Genomic DNA, 22,568 nt, shown 5'->3' with positions numbered 1-22,568 from the left:
GCACCGCGCCGGGAGGGTCGCTTCTCTATGGCAACGGCGCAGCCACCTTTACTCCAGTCCTCGCGATAAGGATCTCCTACGTCCCTCAGTGATGACGTTTCGGATGCGGATTGGACCCGGGAAGAGACGCTTATGCGACGGAGGCGGCTGGCCCGAGCCAGGTAAAGGGGGGAGGGAGCGGCCCCTTCGGGCGCTGGGTCTGTTCTTCCGCCGTCTCGGTGCCGCTCACTCGCATTGGGCCCGGCCGCCCTCGGTCACCACGACGGGGCCGTCGAGGCCAGTTAACCCGAGCGGGGCTGCGACCCCCCCGTCCCCGCCAGGTCCCAGCCCCCAAGCAGGGAGCCGGGCCCGGCCCGGCCCGCGCAACAGCAGCCGCCGCTGTGGGGTGAGCGCGGGACGGGCTCGCTCCGCAACTCCCCCCTCCCCTCCAGCACAGGGCCCGAGACCCGCCCGGCGCCCCCCGGGGGTGAAATGAAATAGCAGGAAAGTAGCGAAAGGCCGCGGGGGACTCGGATCCTGGCGAGCGAAAGAGCGTGGCAAGGCCTGGCGGAAACTCGGGCTGCTCCACCTGCAGCGTTGTCATCCCCACGCGTTCAAATGTCCATTCCTGCGTCTCCCCCCCCGCCCCATCAGGAGACTGGCTTCAAAGTCACGAGCACTAAATGTATCTGGAGTTCTGTTCCCATCTGCCTTCCGAGTTGTGAACCTTCAGGGTTCCCATTTTCAAACTCTTTTCTGGACGGCTAGAAACAGACTTCTTAAAATGAAAGTTTTAAAGAGGGAGGGATAGGTCAGTGGTTTGAGCATTGGCCTGCTAAACCCAGGGTTGTGAGTTCAATCCTTAAGGGGGCCATTTAGGGAACGGGGGTAAAAATCTGTCTGGGGGATTGGTCTTGCTTTGAGCAGGGGGTTGGACTAGATGACCTCCTCAGGTCCCTTCCAACCTTGATATTCTATGATTCTATGAAAGTTGAGATTCTAAGGGATTTGCATAATTCCAGGGTTTTTTTATTATCAATATTGGGGTACACATCAAATTGTTTCAGAGTAGCAGCCGTGTTAGTCTGTATCCATAAAAAGAACAGGAGTACTCGTGGCACCTTAGAGACTAACAAATTTATTTGAGCATAAGCTTTCGTGGGCTACAGCCCACTTCATCGGATGCATAGAATGGAACATATAAGAAGAGTATATATATATATATACATACAGAGAAGATGCCATACCAGCTCTAAGAGGCTAATTAATTGCACATCATCAAAGATTTACAACCTATCCTGAAAGACGATCCCTCACTCTCACAGATCTTGGGAGACAGACCAGTCCTCGCTTACAGACAGCCCCCTAACCTGAAGCAAATACTCACCAGCAACCACACAACAAAAACACTAACCCAGGAACCTATCCTTGCAGCAAATCCCAATGCCAATTATGTCCACGTATCTATTCAAGTGACAACATCACTGGACCTAATCACATCAGCCATGCCATCAGGGGCTCATCCACCTGCACATCTACTAATGTGATATATGCCATCATGTGCCAGCAATGCCCCTCTGCCATGTACATTGGCCAAACTGGACAGTCTCTATGCAAAAGAATAAACGGACACAAATCTGACATGAGGAATCATAACACTCAAAAACCAGTAGAAGAACACTTCAGCCTCTCTGGCCACTCAGTAACAGACCTGAAAGTGGCAATTTTGCAACAGAAAGACTTCAAAAACAGACTCCAAGGAGAAACTGCTGAGCTTGAATTGATTTGCAAATTAGATACCATTAACTCTGGCTTGAATAGAGACTGGGAATGACTGAGTCATTACACTACTTGAATCTTTTTCCATATGATAACTATCCTTACACCTCTTGTCAACTGTCTGTAATTGACCATCTTGATTATCACTACAGAAGTTTTTTTCCTGCTGATAACAGGTCATCTTAATTAATTAGCCTCTTAGAGCTGGTATGGCATCTTCTCTGTATGTATATATATACTCTTCTTATATGTTCCATTCTATGCATCCGATGAAGTGGGCTGTAGCCCACGAAAGCTTATGCTCAAATAAATTTGTTAGTCTCTAAGGTGCCACAAGTACTCCTGTTCTTTTTACGTCAAATTGTGATACCTAAAAATCGCGAGTCAGCAACTCTGCCCAAGTTATCCTATTCCTTTATCAGTCAGTTTATTTGCCTTTTTAAACCACAGCTATGTATTGAACAGAGGTTTTCCTTGAACTGCCCAGATTTTTTTTCCTGGGTGTTTACAGTTAATTTAGAATCTTCCCCTCCCCACCACCATGTTTGTGAATAGTTCAGATTATTATTCCCAATGTATATTACCTTGCATTTATGGACACAGAATTTTATCTGCCATTGTACTATCTTGGTTTAAGTTCCTCATCATCTTCCTTAGTCTTGACTAATCTAAGTATTAATAATAGTAATTTGTATTGGCACCCAGAGGCCCCAGTAAAGACATGGGTCTCATTGCACTAACTGCTGTACAAATACAGTGAGGGACAGTTCTTGTCCAGAAGAGTTTACCATCTATATAGACAAGACAGGCAAAGGGTGGGAGAGGAGATGGCACCACTGGGAAATGAAGTGACTTACCCAAGGTCACACAGCGACAGAACTAGGAACAGATCAAGGTCTCCTGCAGGGTGGATTTGATTTAAATCATGGTTTAAATCACTAGTCAGGAAGACTCAATTTAATTATGGATTTCTACATAAAAGTGCATTCTTGTTGGTTGTTATAACCTTAATACATATTCTTCACAACTCAGAGATAGATGAGACCCAAACTGGGTCTCTTTTATGGTCTGCTGCCATTATTGGTTTTCCCTTCTAGTGAGAGAATGGTATGGTAGATCTCAAATGAATGAAGGCTACACTCAGAAAGAACTCAAGACTTCTGGAATATGCTGCTCAAACATTTTCACTTTTGTTTCTCCTCCCTGTCCCTCCCTTCTCACATTTATCTTCAGACTTCTCCTTGTCCAGATCTATTCTGCCTCCAACAATCTTCTATTCATTGAACTTTTTGAAACTTTGCACCTTTTAGAGAGAGATAAGGGATTGCCTCTGTGTACGCAGATTTGCAGAGGGACAAATAGGGTTGAGGTCTGTTATTTCTCACCTCTCTATATTTATTTATTTAAAAACATTTTTGCTGTTAACAAGCATGTTATCTTGACACACACACCCACAGTTTGAGAATTGCAAAACTAAGCATCTCTGATGGTGTCTTCTAGACTTAGCACTGAGTCCCATTGGGTAGGTAGAAATATTAACCTAAATAATCTATACAGAAGCCCCTGGAACCCTGTAAGATTGGGTCCCTAATCCATGAACTATTGGAACTCATTTACAACACTTTTCTTAAACATTACATGAATATATTGTCTCATGCTATAGAATTAGAATTCATAATCCCTATTACATGATGAGGTATCTTTGAGTTATAATATATCTTTATCTTTAGATAAAATTATTTTTGAGGAAAAAACCTATCAAAAAAAATCCGATAAAAAAAAATCATAGATTTTTATCCACCCTTGTCTCCTGAGTGAAAGTTCATACCATAATACCTCTCTTGTGAGCTACCTCTTCCCCCACTGCTACTAATGGATCCATTGCAGGTGTATTAGAATCCCCAGTAGCCTTAGAAACAAACAATTTACTTTTCCATTTCCGTCAATTACTAAGCTTTTACAGATACAAATATTAACCCAAAATCTTGATGGAGCAAGACCTACCTAAATAATCTCTTTCTTTAAAGGACCTGGACGCTGCCTAACAGTTAACCAGGATGAAGCTGAGTCTCTCCAAAGTGGTCAGTGGGTGTCGTCTTGGGATACTGACAAACCTTGGCAAGAATGGGGTTCAAACCATGGAGCTTCCAGGCTGCCTACTGTATACCAAAACAGGATCCCCACCGCACCTTGCCCATGATACACTGCAGGCAATTAAAGGGGTTCCTGCTGTTGTACAGCTCACGCTTTCAACTCTGTGAGTATCAAGCCTAGCTGGGACACCGCTTTTGTGTTCTCAGTTTCCCCATTGGAAACAAGAAACAATACTTCCTTGCTTCACCAGAAGGGTTTGAGACTTATCTCATTAAAGTTCATCGGGACAATGAGATTATAGAGAAACAGCTATTCCACCTCAGACCACATGATGTGAGACTGTTACAGCCCCAGATAGAGAGTATTGGCATTTTAGCTCAAGATGTAGCCGCTCATGATTTTTACCAGTGGAAGTCCCTGATTCAGTCCCTGGTGTGTTGGCCAAGATGTTGACCATCACACTCTTTACCTTATGGTTGGATTTCTTGAGGATGGATGGGCTGCTGCGCATTTATTGTAGGTGAGAGCTAAGAGCAGATGTATGTAAGGGGAATCCTTTTTTGAAAAGTAAACAGGATGGTGTAAATGGCCTTTTCCTGTTTCTTTATGACTTTTTGTAAAACTCTCTAATGAGAAACCTCTCATCACCCTAATCTAATTCTAAAAGTTGTATTCTTAGGCTGCATGTACCTTGACAAAAACGGGACCTGTAACTCCTCACTTGTGCAGATCCACTGTGGTACTAATGGTGGAAGTTGTAGTGTAGACAGGGTTTAGGTTTCTTTTCCATTATCTAGTCTAATCCAAATTTGGACAACACTTTAGTGAAGAAGCCTGAATCTTATCTATATGACAGCTCCATCTTGCAGGTACAGGGGCAACAAGATCTTGTGAGATTTGGTGTAGTGACTATGTCATTCCTCCATCTCCATTCTGACTCCATTCTGTGGCTGAAACTTCAAGGCTCTTTTTGCAAAGATTGGAGTGTGTCTTCTAACATACTGAGGAATTAGCTCATCCACAGTCCTCTCTGCAGGCTCATTCTCATTATTTTTTTTTCTAATGTGTATTCTTTTATGTTTGGACACAGGGTAGAACTTCACGAGGTCTTGGAGGAATATAAAGAAGGAATTGGGAAATTTATAGGTAAAATTCTGTCTGTGTGTTTAGATGTAGTCTGATCCCATCTAATGCATCCTCTACACTTCCATGTTGCTTGCTACAAACTGTCCATCCCTAGAAACTTGAGTGCAAATCTGTTGTGGATCGCAAGTGAGTTGTGTGAGAAGCTCTCTTTTTTTCTATTCAAAGTGGATTTAATGCAGTTGTGAACTATTACACTCACTACAATAGAAACTGAAGTTATTCACAGTTACAGCTTCCCCCACAACGCTCCAGCAATGGACTTCAGCACTCACTTGGAGGGACCCAACTCTGGGTTAAGAAGGGAGTTGAGTATCCCTGGACCTTTCAGTCCTTGACCTCTGTGCTGTGAGTGTTAATAAGTGCCATTTGTGATGATTTTTTTGGCGATTTTTTTTTTAACACCTCTCCCACCAGAAACAATACAAAGAACAACTTTCTTCACGCAGTCCCCAGAAGGTAACAGCTTTCAGGTCCCTGCTGATCTGGGCTAGGTTATTTCACCCACAAAACAAAATCAGTTTAGTTTGATACAAAGCCCTCATTCAGCCTCGGCAGTGCAGAGCAGCACAGAACAGTCAGTCTCACTTAGAAAAGTGGTAGGATCTCTTGACGGGTATTCCTACCCCTAGAGCAGATCTGTTCTGTTAACTGAAGGAACTGTTTTGGGTGGCTGTCTGGGGAAGGAACCATGTTACAAGCCTGCAGAAATCCCTGAAGGGCAAGCTTAAGGATGTGGACAAACTAATCTTGCCATCCTTTCGGACCAGTGGGGAGCTCACATTTACCTATCCCACCAAACTTCTCCTTATTTTGCTCCCTTTGTTCTCCGTCTTTTTTTGCTTTGCTCCATGGTGGGTGGCTGGCTGGCTACAGGAATGCTCCTTTTGTTTCAGGAAGAAACACACACAGGAGTTCAGACCAGTTGTGCCCTTCACCCCCCAGGTAGCCAGGGAAAGAGAAGTAAGGGCTCCAGGGCCTTTCACCAAGGCACCACCTATCTACCTTAGACAAACAGACACATCCTGTCTTCCTCTTTCCCCACTGCATCACAGTCATCTAGCAGCACTGAACCAGTGTCATCCTCTGTGGTCCCCAGGACTCCTTAAAGGAGTTGTTTGCACATGAAACCTTAATTGTGGCATTTCCTGGTTCTAGAATTCTTAACACTGCAACCTTTGAGTTCTCCTGATGTAGTTTTTTTTATGGTATATACACCAATTTGTCATGTCCCCTGTGTTGATTAGGAATATATTTATGTGAGTAAAGACCTGACTCTGCATTCTTTATGCACCCAAAACGCCTACTGGAGGGAGTTCTGAGTGCAGAGAATGCCCAGTTAGAGGATTTAGACAATTTTCATTAATTGTAGTGGAAGTTATGGTTGGAATTTTCAAAGGAGTCTAAGGACATTAGGTGAAATTCACTTCCCAGTGAATTTCAGTGGCATTTGGGTACCTAACTCCTTGGGCTCCTTTGGAAGTCCCAGCCTTTGCATCAAATCCCCTAGATCAGGGGTTCTCAACCTTTTTCTTTCTGAGGCCCCCACAACATGCTATAAAAACTCCATGGCCCATCTGCGCCACAATAACTGGTTTTCTGCATATAAAAGCCAGGGCAGGTAGGGGTAGCAAGCAGGGCAATTGCCTGGGGCCCCATGCCACAGGGCCCCCCACGAGGCTACATTGCTCAGGCTTTGGCTTCAGCCCCAGGCAACGGGGCTCAGGGCCCTGGGCTTCACCCCCATGCAGTGGGGCTTTTGGCTTTCTGGGCCCCAGCAAGTCTAACCCTGACCATGCTTGGAGGACCACCTGAAACCTGCTTGTGCCCCCCCAGGGGGCCCCGGACCCCTGGTTGAGAACTACTGCCTTAGATGGCTTTGAAAAATCTCTATCAGTATCTATAAAACAGAGACCTTTATTGCATTCATTGCATCTAGCTTGTTCTGTGTCTTGTGAAATGTTCATAAATCTCTCATTGCTACAGCTCATTCTACTATCTTGGTGTATATATTGCCCTTCCTTTAAACTCCAGGTCTGAGACTGTTTATGTCACCCAGCCTAGACGATGTCAAGTGTCAGATGTCCCCAGAGCATTCATTCAGCGGACAAGTGAGTCAGCTGTCATTGCGTCTGGTTTACTTTTGGCAGCAGTAGCATTAATCAAGTAAACAGTCCAAAGGCTACATATAGTTTGTGGCGTTATATAATGCTACTCTTGTGGTTTTCTTCGCCCCTCCCTGTAACTAGTAGAATGTGGACAGAGCTGTCCAACTGAATGTGTTGTTGCTATGGAGATCAAACAAGCCATGTCTGTCTCTGACGAAGATGTCAGGTGTGTGCATTTATTCCTGGGTTACCCTTTTTGTAAATTCATAGCCATCTCTTAGCAAGTTGCCAACATAGCCGTAGTGGTCTACAAGATTACAGCTGACATTTATTTTTCTGTTGTGCCTCCAGATATGCCAGAGTCAGTGCTGTACTGCTCTCTCCATGACCCCGGTACCCCCTGCCCACCTGGCTACAACAACAACAAGGTACAGTGAGTTTAAAAGCTTATGAGAGTCCAGCTTAAACCTCACAAAACTTATGTCTCCTAGATGCCATCGTGTGTGCCCTGCTTAGCAGCTACAGAATGCCCTCTTTGAGGTTATAGGAAAGTGAACCAGTGTATGTTAGGATACAATGTCCAGATTTTCCCCACCATCTTCCGTTGGGGTTTAAAGTGGAGGTATGGTCAGATAGAGGCACTTTTTTATGCACCAGACCTGCTCCTGGGTGTCTTGTCCTGTCTGCTGACTTTGTAGGGCCACACAAATATGGATGAGCAGACTGGATTCATTCATGTGCAGTTGATTATATGTCAGTTAAAAAAGTCGTGGCTTGTAAATTGAGCAAATTTTCTCCAGTTTTATTGGCAATAAACATGGAGCCCTAGGAGACCACATCATATTTTGAGTCTCACTTGTACAGCCACACATTCAGGAGGACCACATGAAGGGAAACTTAGTGCTAGTGGAAGGTGCTGACATGAGTGCCCAAGAGTAGGAAGTTTTGTGTATATTCACAGATTATGTACAGCAGTAGTTCAGGCTCCTTGTACACACTTTGCTCTGCCCTTACTGCTTACTGTCGTGCCTCAACCATAGGGAAGCCACCTCTGAGGGGCTGTGGGAGGGAGTTTATTTTTCATGAACTGTTCAGTCTTGGAAGTATCTGGTGAAGGTGTCAACAAAAGGGGATAATTATTTTTTCTTTTTGTGGTGGTGATTTTTGTGAAGAGGACGCCTGGGAACTGGGCTGAATCCCACCCTACTCATTTCACACAAGCTACAATGTTATCAAATGGCAACAACTTCTTGTCGCTACTCACTTAAGGCTTGATCCTGCTGTGATTGAAGTCAGTGGAAGTTTTAACTTCAAAGGGAATAAGATCAGGCTGTTAGGGCCCAATACTGTAACTGGATCTGCACTGGCAGATGCCCACCCTGGTATGAAGTCTCTTTAAAGTTACTGCGACTTTAGTCATAAAGATCTGCTTTGCAGAATCAATGTCCCGGGTTGGATTTGAACCTCTGGTGTGAGGCTCTGTAGTCCTTCACCAGTCATCTGGGCCATCTCTTTCCCCATGGTTTAGTTTTATTAAATAAAATAGCTATTCTGGTAAAAAACCAAAACTGTGTTTACATTTTCCACATCAGCTTGAGAAGTGAAACAAATCTGATTAGTTTCACTTTGTGGGTCTTGTGCACTAACACAATGCTGATTATTATGGGTTTCCAGTGCAGCAGAAGAGTGAATTTTATATTTAAATACAGAAAAGCTGTTCAGTGAACCAAAAAAGTAATACAAAATCATGAAAACACGTGTATTCATGTTAGATTTTGTAAAATCCTCTTTTTTTAAATGTAAAGCCCTAAATTACTTGGGTGTCCATTAAAAACCTAAGATCACAAGTGTAGCAAGAACAATAACAACTCAGCTGGAGCAATTGCCAGGCAGCCCAGACAGTGTAATTACATTATCCACAGATAGAGATGAAACACATTATGCCCATGGTGGTGATGGCTTCAATAACCCTTCCTGAACTCTCGTTCAGGCCCATGCGTGACGCTGAAGAAGGCTGGCACTTGAAGAGAAACGCCTTTGTTTGCTCAGAAGCTTGCATGCAAGAATGACAGTGTTGGGCCAGTGCTTTATCTTCCTAATATAAAAAGCCTATATGGGATAATATGAGAATAATGAAAATGGAAGATGAAAGCCAACACACACAGACATACTAGGAAGAATGGGAAAACATGTGAGAGAACTTAATTTAAGGCCTCACATCTGACCACTTGGGAAATGATGGAATTACCCTCAGGAGTGTGTGTATGTATAAGTTCACTGTTGTGTAGGCACTGCAAAATGACTTGCAATTCCTTTTGCCATAGTTGGCAACTATTCATGGGGTAGAGCACAGGCTGGGAGTCAGGAGATCTAGGTGTTTTCTTGCTGTGCTACTGATTTGTTGGATGGCCCTGGGGAAGTCACTTCAGCTCTCAAGCCTGTTTCCCAACATCTCTGGGAGGTAGATTAGTGTTGCCATCCCCATTGTAAAGATGGGGAAACTGAGGCATTAGATGACGTGACTTGCCAAAGGTCTCACAGGGAGTTAGTGTCAGAATCAGGAAGAGAACCCAGTACTCCTCATTCCCAGTCCCCTGCTCAAACCACTGGACCTTCATGCCTTATGCTAGAGGCGGTTGGTTTTCTGAGCTGTGTCCCTTTGAGAGTTTGTCCAGGGAATGTTATTGCAGTGGCAGGCATTTTACCAGGACCAATTGTCCCCCTGAAAGGTCTCTTAACCTTTTCAATTAACATCCATCCCTGTGTTCCCTTTGCTTGCGTTTGACAGACAGTGTCCGTATGGGGATACGGAGGGCGAATGGAAATGACAGCTTCCAAGTTCATGAGCATGCAGCGTGCTCTCCAGCCAGATTGGCTTCAGTGCCTCTCTGACGGAGACACTATTTCTGGTGAAACCTCCAGAAAACGGGCCAAGAAGTCTGTGGACCGGTCGCTTTCCTTCCTGGATGAGTGCCTTCAGCTGCAGGAGAAATCACCGGTAAGGTCCAAATGTATCAGGGGCAACAGCACTGCAGCTGCTTTTCTGTGTGTGCTGAGGCTTGTGAAGGTCCCAGTGTGTGAGCAAAAGAACACCTAGTGCGCACAGTGGGGTTAGACCTGCGTGATTTTAGGGTTGGAGTGGAGATGGAAGTCTTTAGGCTATCCACAGATCAGGTATAACATGGGCAGCAGCCTAGCAAACTTCCCTCATGCTGCCCTTGTCCTTGTGCCTCACCCTTGACCCAGACGGACTAACCTCTAGGAGTGAGGAGGAGTTCAGCCTCCATGGCTTTTAATTCCTTCTGTTTTCACAGAACAGTGGTCTCCTATCCTTTAGAGTCACATTGTATTCCTGGGTAGAGCAGGGCATAGGATTTTCTCCTTGTTCAGAAATCAGAGATCCCACCTACCCTGCCTTTCCATTTTATTTTTTCCAGCTTTAGCCCTGTGTTGCAACCACAGTCCGCCTAGCTGAGGGGAACTGAATAGGACTCGTCAGTACTATTTCTTAGCCCTTCCATAGACTCTTAGACTTTAAGGTCAGAAGGGACCATTATGGTCATCTAGTCTGACCTCCCGCATGATGCAGGCCACAAAAGCTGACCCACCCAATTTCCCTTATCTCAGCTGTTGAAGTCTCCAGATCGTGATTTAAAGACTTCAAGTCGCAGAGAATCCTCCAGCTTGCGACCCCTGCCCTATGCTGCGGAGGAAGGCAAAAAACCTCCAGGGCCTCTGCCAATCTACCCTGGAGGAAAATTCCTTCCCGACCCCAAATATGGCGATCAGTAGAACCCCGAGCATACAGGCAAGAGTCTCCAGCCGGACCCACATTTTTCCAGTGGGTTTGCGAGACTTCCCCTGTTCCTAGTGTTGGGGGGCATGGCTGGACCTGGACTAGCAAGGAGACCTAGCCTGAGGTTGCCAGGAACTGACGCTAGAAATCCCTTGAAACGCCATGAGACATGCATAGTGGTGGGTGACAGCCATGGTAGCAGCAAGGCATTGGGGCAGGGTCTCCCTAATGTGTTCTGCATTGATACTTGGCATTTCTTTAGTGCTTTTGCCTAAGAAACACAAGGCAGGTTGCTAAGGTGGGTCAGTCTTATCTCTTTATGGGAGATGGGGATAATGAGACCCAGAGATGAAATGAGTTGCTGGCAGCATCAGAAACAGAACCTTCATATTCCCCTGTTCTAAACCCTAGACTACACTACGTCCTACTTGGTCCTAATTGATACATCCGAGGAAGGTTCAACTACCACTGAACCCAACGGTGCCCAGGAAGCAAATGTAGAGTGCCAAGTGGCCAGACTCTGTGCCAACGCACCAACTCCTGGGGGGTGGTGGGCTTTCCTGGAACAGCTTTGTTTGGTGAAGTGCACTTCTTTTACATTTGCAACTTTCACCTGGGCCAGGAGCTGCAGGGCAGTGTGATGGTTGGAGTGATCGAAGGCGGGGATGTGTTGGAGGAGAGACTCAGGTCGGCTAAAGAGACTGCCAAGCGACCTGTGGGTGGTTTCCTGCTGGATGGTTTTCAGGGACAAGCCATGGCCAAGGAGACCAAGCTGAAACTGATGGCTGCTGTCACAGTGGAGCTGCCAGAGGATAAACCAAGGTCAGATTTAAGGGGAGTGTAGAGGTTCGGACTCACCCCTGCAGCGCCTCCTGCTGGTCGTCCAGGGAACTAGCTCACCAGCCTCTTGAGTGCCCTCTGCAGGCCAGTGATCCACCTGTCCCCTTCTGGCACTCGTGTCCCTCCCAGGACCCGGTGCCCCTATTACTGGGATGCTGCTCCCTGCCAGTACCCCACAGGTCTGGGTCTCCCCTCCCTGGGGAACCCCCACCCACTATCCTCACCTTGCCTCAGCCCTAGGCCACTGCCAGTCACCAACTAGCCCCTGCTCCCTGGGGCAGACTGCAGTATAGGCCACTCATCACTGGCAAGGGGGGTTTGGACCTGCTGCCTTGAACTAGCCCTGGGCTGCCCTCTGCAATCCCCAGTACTCCTTGGCCTTCTCCTAGGCCGCAGCCTGGGGCTTTCCAGGCTGGAACTCCCCAGCCCTGCTCCACTCAGCTACGCGGTCTCTAGCTTGCTGCAGCCAGGCCCTTCTCTCTCTGCACTCAGAGAGAGACTGCTGAGCTTCTGGCTGCCCTGGCCTTTATAGGGCCAGCTGAGTCTGTTTGGGGCATGGCCCCAGCTGCAGCCACTTCCCCCAATCAGCTCAGCCTAAAAGCTGCTTTCTCCAGCCACAGCCCCCTCTGGACCGGAGCGGGGTTACCACCCCGCTACAGGGGGATAGATCAAAACTCATGTGTTCTACTGCAGGTAATTACCACAATAATCCATTTATACTCTTGAAGGTTCTTGAGTGAGCCAAATGCTGAGTCCTTTGCTATTTAAATACTGACTTTGATGGCCCCAATTTTACTTTTAAGGAATAGTTGGCACAGGGCAAGAAATATGGAACAGCCCACAGTATGGATGTGATCTCTTCCTTTGGGGAGGATTCAGAGTTTGGGTTCAAACCTATTTCTAGACAGAATCATGGGTGGGAGCCCTTCACCTTTGGCCTCCGTGGATCATGACTAACTTGGAACATAGCTAAAACCAGTTTTCAGTCATTGCAATCTGCAGTGAATGTTTATCCACCTAGCCAAAACTCCAACCCGGTTTGCTGTAGCTGTCTCCTCTCAGAAGACTGGAATATCAGGGGGGCTGCAGATCAGGAGTGAGAAGCATTGGTGGATGAGGATGGGGAACACTTGTACATTGCCTGCATGAACTATGCCTGGCTCTAGCCATTACCAACAAAACCATGAATCTTATAAATGATAGACACCCATTCAAGATTCCCAAAAATGTTTATAAACATGCCAGAGGCTCCAGAAAACACAATCCAGTGCATGTTAAGAGTGCCAAGATGGTGCAGTTGGAGTCTTTTGGGAGGAAGGGGTAAACACAGATGCCTCGTTTATACTCTTCTGTGGCTCTTATGGAGCTCATGTATCAACTCAATGAATGCTGTCTTTTCCAACGTTTCATGAGGAGAATGATTCACGCTCTGCTACCTCATGTAGCTGAGCTTCCCTCTCAGGACCCCCCTTGTCCTGGCCACCTTCTAAGACTTGAACCCTCAGTTTATGGTGATCAAAGGGAAGGGAAATGCAGGAGCATGGTTCTAGCCTTGCAGTTATCTCTTGCTCAGAGGTACCTGGAGTTTGGAGCTCTCATAGCTCATGTTGCTGCCATCCAAGCTACCTTAAATAGGTTCCCCAATGAGCTGTAGAGTCTTATCAGTCCAGCTAACCTGAGTGACTGTACAAGTACATCCACCTCATCTATCAAATAGTTTACTTCTCTGTTTCAGACAAGTGATCATGACCGCTCTTTATAAGAGTAAAGGTGTTAGCCCTGGGGGTCCTGTTTGAATTTCACTTGGTACTTACATCCCACTTTCTTTCATTTAGTTGTAGAAGCTATTTTTTACACACACACATGCACGCATGCCCCTATTAAAAATGTGTTGTGTAGTTGGTGAAGAACAGGTGTTGTGTCCCACTCCAAAGATGGCTGCTTTTCTATGGTGAAGGAGTATAGCCTATGTACATAGTCTCTAAAGCCCTTTGGGATCTTTTAGGATGAAAGATGCTGCCTAAACCTATTGCTTAGAAGGTTTTGTCTTCTCATTGTAACCAAAGCATTCTTAGAAATCTCAGCATCTGCAAGAAAGGTTGTATACCCTTGCCCTCTGTAAGAAACATTGCAGTCAGGGAGTTGATCACATGTATAATAAGTACTCGTTGTTTAACTATTAAATTGCTTTTTCTTCCTATCTGGAGCAGGGAATGTAACAAAATCATCTTGTAAGCTTTTCCCATCCAGGTTCTGTGCTCATACAGATCTTATATAATTATGGTCAGAAAAAAGACTAAAAATGGCACCTTATTACTGCACTTCTCAATCTCTGTGTATTTTCCTAGTGATCTGTTCATGGCCGTACATTAGCTTTTACTGTTGTCAGCACAGCCAGTGCACCTGGGGGAAAGCACGACTATTATATTCTCTTCTGCCTCACCCATCCTCCACAAAGCTGCCAGCTAAATTAGGACAGGAGCAGTATCTGTGTTACCACTGATGGCGTAAGAGGCAGGAAGAGCCCAGCTGGATTGTCAAGTCCCGGGGGAGTTGATAGTGCTGGCTGTTGGGGGGAAATTGCCTCTTAGGAAAATCAGCTAAAAGGAAATCCCGTTGTGTGAACTGGGCACATTTGAGCTGGACATGGGGAGGGGAGGAAAGGGGAGGAAAACTGAGCCCTCCCACAGTGACTTTTCACATTAGTGCCTCTTCATGCAGACAGATCCCAAACACTTTATAAAGTAAATATGTGCTCCTCACCCCCTTCCCCCCTCCCCGCTGAGATGTATCATCTGCTAATACCCTTTGCACCTGTTGGAATCTACTCCCATAGCCTTCCAAATACCTTCTACTGAGGATCAGCTGTCGATTATCTCCCATGCACCGTGATGGAACAGTAGGGTGAAATAAGTATGAATTCCTTTCTTTGCTCTGAGGACCCAATTCTGTAAACACAAGTAACATTACTTGCATGAATAGTCCCACTGACTTAAGGAGGACTACACACAAGTAAAGTCACTCACGTTACCTATGTGTTTGTGGGTTCCGGTTTTGGGAATCCAACTCCACCCACTATCCTTGGGGTGGATTTGTGACTTTGTTGCTGGATTTCAAAAGGATCCTCCAACACATGGAATGGTGCTTTGCTAGTTAGGAGTCCCATGTAGTAAATAAATCCCCATACCTGGTAATCATTTGCTACCCAGGGCATAGAATGTGCAACAAAGTATCTGACCCAGAACGTAAGGCGTGAGATGGATCGTGAGATAGAATCATTGTACATGGGTGTTGATGGAGCCAAATCACTTTAAGCACAATTTATAATGTTTTGACGTTATTCTTGAGTTAATGTGTGGCTGGTGTAACCTTCTAAACAAAGGCAGAACAGTGGGCACTGGGAGGTAAGGGGAATTCAAATGTGCTGCTGTATACCAGACAGATGGGATGTGGGAGAAGCATGGTCTCATGATTGGTGATAGACCATGTGTCAACTTTCACCCTGTTTAATAACTGTAGGGCTCACATGTTACTGTTGTCACTGGCTGAAACACATTCCAGTATATTCCACTCTTGGGGTTTCTTATACCTTTCCTGAAGCATCTGGTGCTGGTCACCGTGAGAGGCAGGATGCTGGACTGGTTGACTCTCAGGTCTAATCCATTAAGGCAATTCCTATGTACCTGTGTCCTCTCCTTGGAGAGAGACTGCAATGACCCAGTAAGTTCCATTCAGTACACTTTAGACCTATATTGTTTTATCTCTCTCTTAGACTCATTCATGGTATTGGCAAGCCAGACGAGGTACTCGAGTGCATCGAAAGAGGAGTGGACGTGTTTGAGAGCTTTTTTCCCTACCAGGTGACAGAGCGGGGCTGTGCCCTATCCTTCAGCTACAATTACAATCCTGACCCTGAAGCTGCAGGTAAATTTTCATGATAGCCTTGCCATTGTGATCGTAAGATGATGTAACAGTGGTATCATGCCCAACATAGTTCATGCTCCACAGTCATCTTCCATGTACCTCATTTGTCACGGGAAAAAGTATTGTAACCACTGAAGTCAGAGAAAAGCAGCTGAGTCCTGCTCGTTCCAGGGGAGAAATTACTTGGGATGAAGTTAAGCAAAGAGAACTTGAGACCTTAATTTAGGACCTGGGTTATCCAAATCCAGTTAACCAAAACATGGTTATACATCCTCTGAGGTTCATTGAACAGAAGCCTTTGTATGCCTGATTCTGTCATGTGCTGAGTCCCTGGTTCTCCCTTTGGGCCTGCGCCCACTGGAGTCTATGGCAGAATTGCCCTTACTTTCAGCAGGACAGGCTTGGGCCTATACATTTCAATGGGATTTGAAGGCATCTGGCAGTGTCAAATTCAGTGTGTAATGTAGCTCTTCTCTCCCTCTCCAGCTGGGCAGTGTTGGGGAAGCCAGTCTTCTTGGGCAGTTCTTTTTCCTTGCCTTCACCCAGTTTGCTCCCTTGATTAATATAAATGCTGCCAAAATAATGCAGGTTAGTCAAATCCCCATAACACAAGGTATCTGCTTAAATGAGTAAGTAAAGGCTTGGTATTACACATGGTCCCACCAAATGTCTGAGCAATGCAGAGAGACTGTCATCCTTCCTATACATAAGTGTTTTAATACAAAGAAGTATCTAACAGTTCTCTTAATGGCTGGAATCTAGTTTTGTTTTTCATGCCTGGGTAATTCAAACCAGCTGAATAGACTTTCAGCACATTTGTTGTCTCATTGTTTCCTTGTGCTCCCTCCTCCACCCATCTGCATCCTTGTGTCTCGTGTCTTATACTTAGGTTGTAAGTTCTTTGGGCGCAGGGACAACCTCTTTTTTTCTGTGTTTGTTCAGTGCCTAGCACAATGGGGTACTGGTCCATGACATGGCCTCGTTGGCACGATCCCAGTACAAATAATACATCATAGTAATAATTTCCCAGAAACATCTCCTCTGACTTGAGAGCAAGCCTGAGAAATTTCAGATGCCAAGGTAATGATTTGTCAAAGTTATGTGCTGCTGAAAATCCAGGTGTGGAACCTTCACCCATAACTGCATTATCGCTGCCACAACAGTCAAGACTTTCTGACTTAAATTGTTCAGCCAAAAAAAAAATAATCAAACTCAGCAACTGCAAAAAAGTGGATTGGATGCGCGTGAATCCCTTGTCAACTCCAGCAGAATCTAAATCTAAACTGTGGTATGTAAATGTTTAAATCAGCCTCTGTACCAGAAGACTGGTGGATAGCTAATGTAATGCTGATTTTTAAAAAAGGCTCCAGAGGTGATCTTGGCAATTAAGCCTAACTTCAGTTCCAGGCAAATTGATTGAAACTATAGTAGACTATGGTAAAGAACAGAGTTATCGTGCTCATCTGTGTGTCTGAGATGTTGGGGAAGAATCAACACTGCATTTGTAAAGGGAAATCATGCCTCACCAATATTAGAATTCTTTGAGGGGGTCAACACACATGGACAAAGGTGATCTAGTTATATAGTATACTTGGACATTCTGAAAGCCTTTCACAAGGTTCCTCCCCAAAATTTCCTAAGCAAAGTAAGCTGTCATGGGATAAGAAGGAAGGTGTCTCTTGGAACAAAAAACAGGAAACAAAGGGCAGGAATAAATGGGCAACTTTCACAATGGAGAGAGATAAATAGCAGGGTCCCCCAAGAACCTGTACTGGGACCAGTGCTGTTCAACATATTAGTAAATTATCTGGAAAAGGGGGTAAATTTTGCAGACGATACAAAATTACTCAAGATAGGTAAGTCAAAAGTGGACTGCAAAGAGTTACAAAGTGATCTCACAAAACTGGGTGACTGGGCAGCAAAATGGCAGGTGAAATTAATTGTTGATAAGTGCAAAGTAATGCGTGTTGGAAAACATAGTCCCAACTATACATACAAAATTATGGGGTCTAAATTAGCTGTTTCAATTCAAGGAAGAGATCTTGGAGTCATTGTGGATAGTTCTCTGAAAATATCAATTCAGTGTGCAGCGGCAGTCCAAAAAGCTAACCAAATTTTAGGAAACATTAGGAAAGGGACAGAAAAGATCATAATGCTGCTAAATAAATCCAGTGTACACCCACACCTTGAATACTGTGTTGAGTTCTGGTCATCCCATCTGAAAAAAGATATTAGAATTATAGAAAGCACAGAGAAGGGCAACAAAATTGATGAGGGGTATGTAACAGCTTCCATATGAGGAGAAATTAAAAAGCCTGGTACTGTTCAGCTTAGAAGAGAGACAACTGAGGGGGTTATGATAGAGGTCTATCAAGTCATAAATGGTGTGGAGAAAGTGAATAAGGAAGTGTTATTTGCCACTTTACATAACACAATAACCAAGAGTCACCCAATGAAATTAATAGGCATCAGGTTTAAAACAAGAAAAAGGAAGTACTTCTTGACACTACACACAGTCAATCTGTGGAACTAATCACCATGGGATGTTGTGAGGGCCGAAAGCATAACTGGGTTCAAAAAAGAATTAGATAATTACCTGGCGGACGGGTCCATCAATGAGTATTAGCCAAGATGTTCAGGGACACAACCTCATGTTCTCTAAACCTCTGACTGCCAAAAGCAGGGACTGGACAACAGGGGAGGAATCACTCAATAAATTGCCCTGTTCTGTTCATTCCCTCTGAAGCATTTAGCACCGGCCACTGTTGGAAGACAGGATACTGGGGTAGATGGGCCATTGGTCTCACCCGGTATGGCCGTTCTTATGTTCTTACGTTAAGTTAAATAGATCAATAATCCAGGTGATCACACACTGTACAAAATGCAATTTAGACTGCAAGGATTTTTAATGACTTTAATAAAAGGAATTAAACTCAGATCAGCAAAAAACTGTGCAGCTATTTCAGTTCAGAATTTTTATCAGATTAGCTGAGTCCCTCCCACCTCACTCTTCTAGATCTGAGTTTGATCACTTACAATTTATTTGGCTTAACTGTTGTATGATAATTAAAGGAAGATAATGGAGATGGAAGTTCGGTCTGTAACAAGGGGCAGCTGAGATGCCTCTTGTCAGAATATTTTTCACCTTTACTTGTCTGCTTCTGCCTATTGATGAAGTGATATTGTTTTGTTACAGTCATTAAACAAAATGGGATCCAGGATGCAGGAAAAAATGGCACTGAAAAAGACATAAATGAAACCTCAAAAGCTGACCCAGAAATAACTTCGTTCGAGATATTTTTGAAGGAGAAAAGGTAAGTGGGTTTGTGTGTGATGGCTTTTAAATAGTGTCTGTAGCCTTCACACTTGGAGCTGTGATTTCATCCTCCATGCAGGGTCACACCTGGACAGTCACTGGATGGAATATCCACTGAATGGTTAGGGTGTTGCAGGAAATGTTGGTCACTAAATGGGTGGCCCTCTTCCCTCTGAGTTGGTATTGGACAAATGCCCCAGATTGATACTGGGGGGCAATGCACTGCTGAATGTGTCATCTTTCAAATGACTTACAACCAAGGTTCTGACCATTTAGTTACTAAAAATCCTATGGTAATTTTCACAGTATGTTGTGGCCAACTTGAGACTCATTGGAGGGTGCTGATTTTCAGCTAGTGGCTGAGCCCCCACCCATTGAAAATCAGGACCTTTTTTGTGTCTCAGGTTGGGCACCAAAAATGGAGGCACCCATACTTCTGAACATATTGGCCTATATTCCTTCTCTCCTTCCCTCCACCCGCCATAATATCAGCTATGTTACCACTACAGAAATGGTGAACGTAGCGATGATCTAATCTACCATCCCAGAGAATCCTGCGTTTCAGAGGTGGATATAAAGGTCCCCCATGGAAAATGATTAAAATATCACCGGTGTGTCACCCTCAGAACACACTCAGTTGCATCCACTATTCTGCTCAGCTAGTGCAGGGGTTCTCAAACTGGGGGTCGGGACCTCTCAGGGGGTCATGAGGTTATTACATTGGTGGCGGGGGTCGCAAGCTGTCAGCCTCCACCCCAAACCCCGCTTTGCCGCCAGCATTTATAATGGTGTTAAATATATAAACAAGTGTTTTTAATTTATAAGGGTGGTTGTACTCAGAGGCTTGTTATGTGAAAGGAGTCACCAGTACAAAAGTTTGAGAGCCACTGGACTAGGGCCTGAATCAAAAGCCATTGAAGTCAATGGAAAGACTCTCACTGATGTCAGTGGGCTTTGGGTCAGGCCCTTAATGTTTGCTCTCACATTATATCCATGAATGAAACTGTGTTTATTTCCCTTGTTCCCCTGGTCTGTCAGTTCATTTTAGTGTGTTGTGATGCAGTGGGGTGTGACTTTAAAAGCAGTAATTTGTTGATTTAATAATACCATACAGTAATGCAGGCAAAGCTGTTATGACTTATTTCATGTGTGGCTATAATATCACCGCTCACATAGCCTGTCAACTGGCATTAAAACAATGCTTTACTGCACTCAGTTCATGAACCTGCATGTAGTGCTCTTTACAATGCAGTTAGTGTCAGAGGGGACCACATCAGACTCCACACCCCAAAGAGCTGGACTAAAACCCACAAACCTTTTGACTCAGGCCACCAAACAGCTGCTACGTGGTAACTATGGGTGCTCCCTACTACTTGCGATTAATTTTTTTTCCCATTGCCTTTTTACCCCCTCTACCTTCTTAGGTACCAGGATGATTTTGGTCCCTTGGTGCATGGATGTACCTGTTACTGCTGTCAGAACCATAGTCGAGCCTACATCCATCACCTCCTGGTGACCAATGAGCTGTTGGCTGGTGTCCTGCTCATGATGCATAACTTTCAGCACTACTTCAGCTTCTTCCACTCCATCCGAGATGCACTGAGAGATGACAGGCTGGATCAGCTGAAGGAGCTCATCTTCAGGCAGGCACTCTGAGCCCCAGGAAATGCATAGCCAGGCCAGTGAGTGTAGGGGAGAAGAGGTGAGAGAGAACTAGTGAAGTGGGGAAGGCTCCAAGTTTTGTCACTTCCCAAGGGGATCATATTATCTGGAGTGCCTGCAGTGTATTCTGGATTTGTGAGGCTAGATGACAGGAAAGGAGGATTTTTCCCCTTGCACCAGTTAAGTGGAGGAATTGGAAGGGAGACTAGCTGGAAAAGACCCTCTAGAGGCTTGCAGGACCAGTGCAACTACCTTTGTATTCAGTGATCAAACAGCATTTCTGGGGGCAACAGAACTCTCAGGCTTGGGGTGGGGAGAAAAGGAGACGGATGCATTAGGGGAGACTCACAGCTGCCATTTTGGGCTGTTGCTTCAACCTCAGTGAATGAAACAGATGAATGTCAGTCTAATTAGGATTTGTATCTCTTCAAAGAAATCCTTGTGGGGGACAAGGGAAGGGATAGTCTTCACGAATTTGCTTGGAATGAGGTTCAGCCTCATCCTAACACCTCTCTTCTCAAGGCCACAGCCAACATTCCTCCTACTGATGTTGACTGCATGGGAGGCTTTCGAAGCTGTTCCATGCCAGCCCCTCTTCCTCCTCTCCTCCATGCTGCCTCACAGTTCCTGTCCAGGGAGAGAGGGATAGTATATAGCTTATAGCTATCTCCCATGTCGCAATTCAGAGCACTTGCCAATAAGCCAGCACACCAATCCCCCTTGGGACCCTCCAACCTAGGTCTGGCCTTGCATGGTACTGCAGAGCATCAGCCACAGGGCTGGTCCCCATCCGTGGCTCTTTGGGCATTTGATCTATAGTCTTTCTGGCTATATATTCTGCTACAGGGTTTTTTGACTCTGCCATTCTGCCTTTATGAGCTAGAATCTCACTCCCAGACTGGCATGTGGATGGCACTGAACATGCTACAGTCACGTTGGCTATATTTGGCTGCTGAGATCCTAGTGGATTACACAAACGCTGATGTGAGATGAAGCCGCATAAATGATCGAGACCCCACAGGACAAGGCATTGTTTTAAAACCATATGATTCCTTTTTTAATATTTTTCTCTGTTATAATCCTCTTACTAGGTTTTTTATGTCCCTTATACTGGAATCATTGATGTATTTATCTCATTTTATGAAAACATCAATAAAACTATTTTTCACACTCTCTGAATTGCTTCCTAGTCTGACCAACGGACCACAGGCCATACGGTTTCCCTGTATTAATTCCTGCTTCATTCTTACGGCCTTCAAACCTACATGGGAGCTGCACCTGTTTCTCTTTAAGAAAAGCTGCTCAGTATCACAGGGAAGTTTTCAAGTCTGTCTTCTGTCAGCCCCACAAATACTACTACCTTCCCATGTCCTGACTTTATTAGGGCATTATGGATTTACATTCTTTTATACACCATGTTATGTGCCAGTCTTTAATTTCCTTTCCTGACTCTTTTGAGCTGTTGGCACATGCCATCATAGTGATTGTTGTTTAGTTGCAGTTTTTTGATTTGGCAGTAGAGATGGATTCATTGATTATTTTTCTTTTTCACCAATTGGGAACTAGGATCAAAACCAAAGCTAACATGAATGTTTACATACGCCAGTTTAGGGCTAGATTATGAATGCCTCTGCATGGCTATGCAAAGTGGAAGAGAGGTCACATGCTACACACCTTGTGAGCCAGAATTTCGGTGGTTGTGCTCCTTGAGTACAATGTGCAGGTCAAAACAAACCCCAAAGGGGGTTGTGTGGGGCAGGGGGTTACAGCACTGACTCTTCATACCCCTGGTGCTCCCAGAAAAGGGGTGTGCATGCAGCATCTCAAAAAACGTGTGAGAATTGCACCACCCCCACCTATCAAAGGCCTTCTTCTGCCTGAAAATTCCCTATGCAGAATGCCTGTGGGAACCTCTTCTGCTGTGGAG

The 22,568-nt window shown here is 45.0% G+C and overlaps 1 protein-coding gene across 1 annotated transcript; it reads left to right on the top strand.

The window, feature by feature from the left end:
* The first annotated feature begins 118 nt into the window (after positions 1-118).
* On the top strand, positions 119-21,806 carry QTRT2 (queuine tRNA-ribosyltransferase accessory subunit 2). Its single transcript, XM_026657422.1, has 9 exons — positions 119-161; positions 3,786-4,015; positions 4,943-4,998; positions 7,455-7,531; positions 9,892-10,101; positions 11,522-11,721; positions 15,512-15,663; positions 18,860-18,977; positions 20,404-21,806. Exons 2-9 carry the CDS (start codon positions 3,816-3,818, stop codon positions 20,633-20,635), a joined length of 1,245 nt encoding a protein of 414 aa, XP_026513207.1. The 5' UTR covers positions 119-161; positions 3,786-3,815; the 3' UTR covers positions 20,636-21,806.
* Positions 21,807-22,568: the final 762 nt, after the last annotated feature.

This window comes from Terrapene carolina, unplaced genomic scaffold, assembly GCF_002925995.2.
Source record: "Terrapene carolina triunguis isolate 2854851 unplaced genomic scaffold, T_m_triunguis-2.0 Scaffold242, whole genome shotgun sequence".
NCBI lineage: Eukaryota > Metazoa > Chordata > Testudines > Emydidae > Terrapene > Terrapene triunguis.
Note: the sequence above shows the minus strand (reverse complement) of the source record. Positions and strands in the feature narration are given on the sequence as shown.

What these genes read in the sequence shown, in the direction of transcription:
- QTRT2 (XM_026657422.1), top strand. Translation starts at nt 3,816, where the DNA reads ATGAAGCTGAGTCTCTCCAAAGTGGTCAGTGGGTGTCGTCTTGGGATA. An exon ending in CTGGCTACAACAACAACAAG is followed by an intron (nt 7,532 to 9,891) that starts GTACAGTGAGTT and finishes TGCGTTTGACAG; the next exon opens with ACAGTGTCCGTATGGGGATA. An exon ending in CTGCCAGAGGATAAACCAAG is followed by an intron (nt 11,722 to 15,511) that starts GTCAGATTTAAG and finishes TCTCTCTCTTAG; the next exon opens with ACTCATTCATGGTATTGGCA.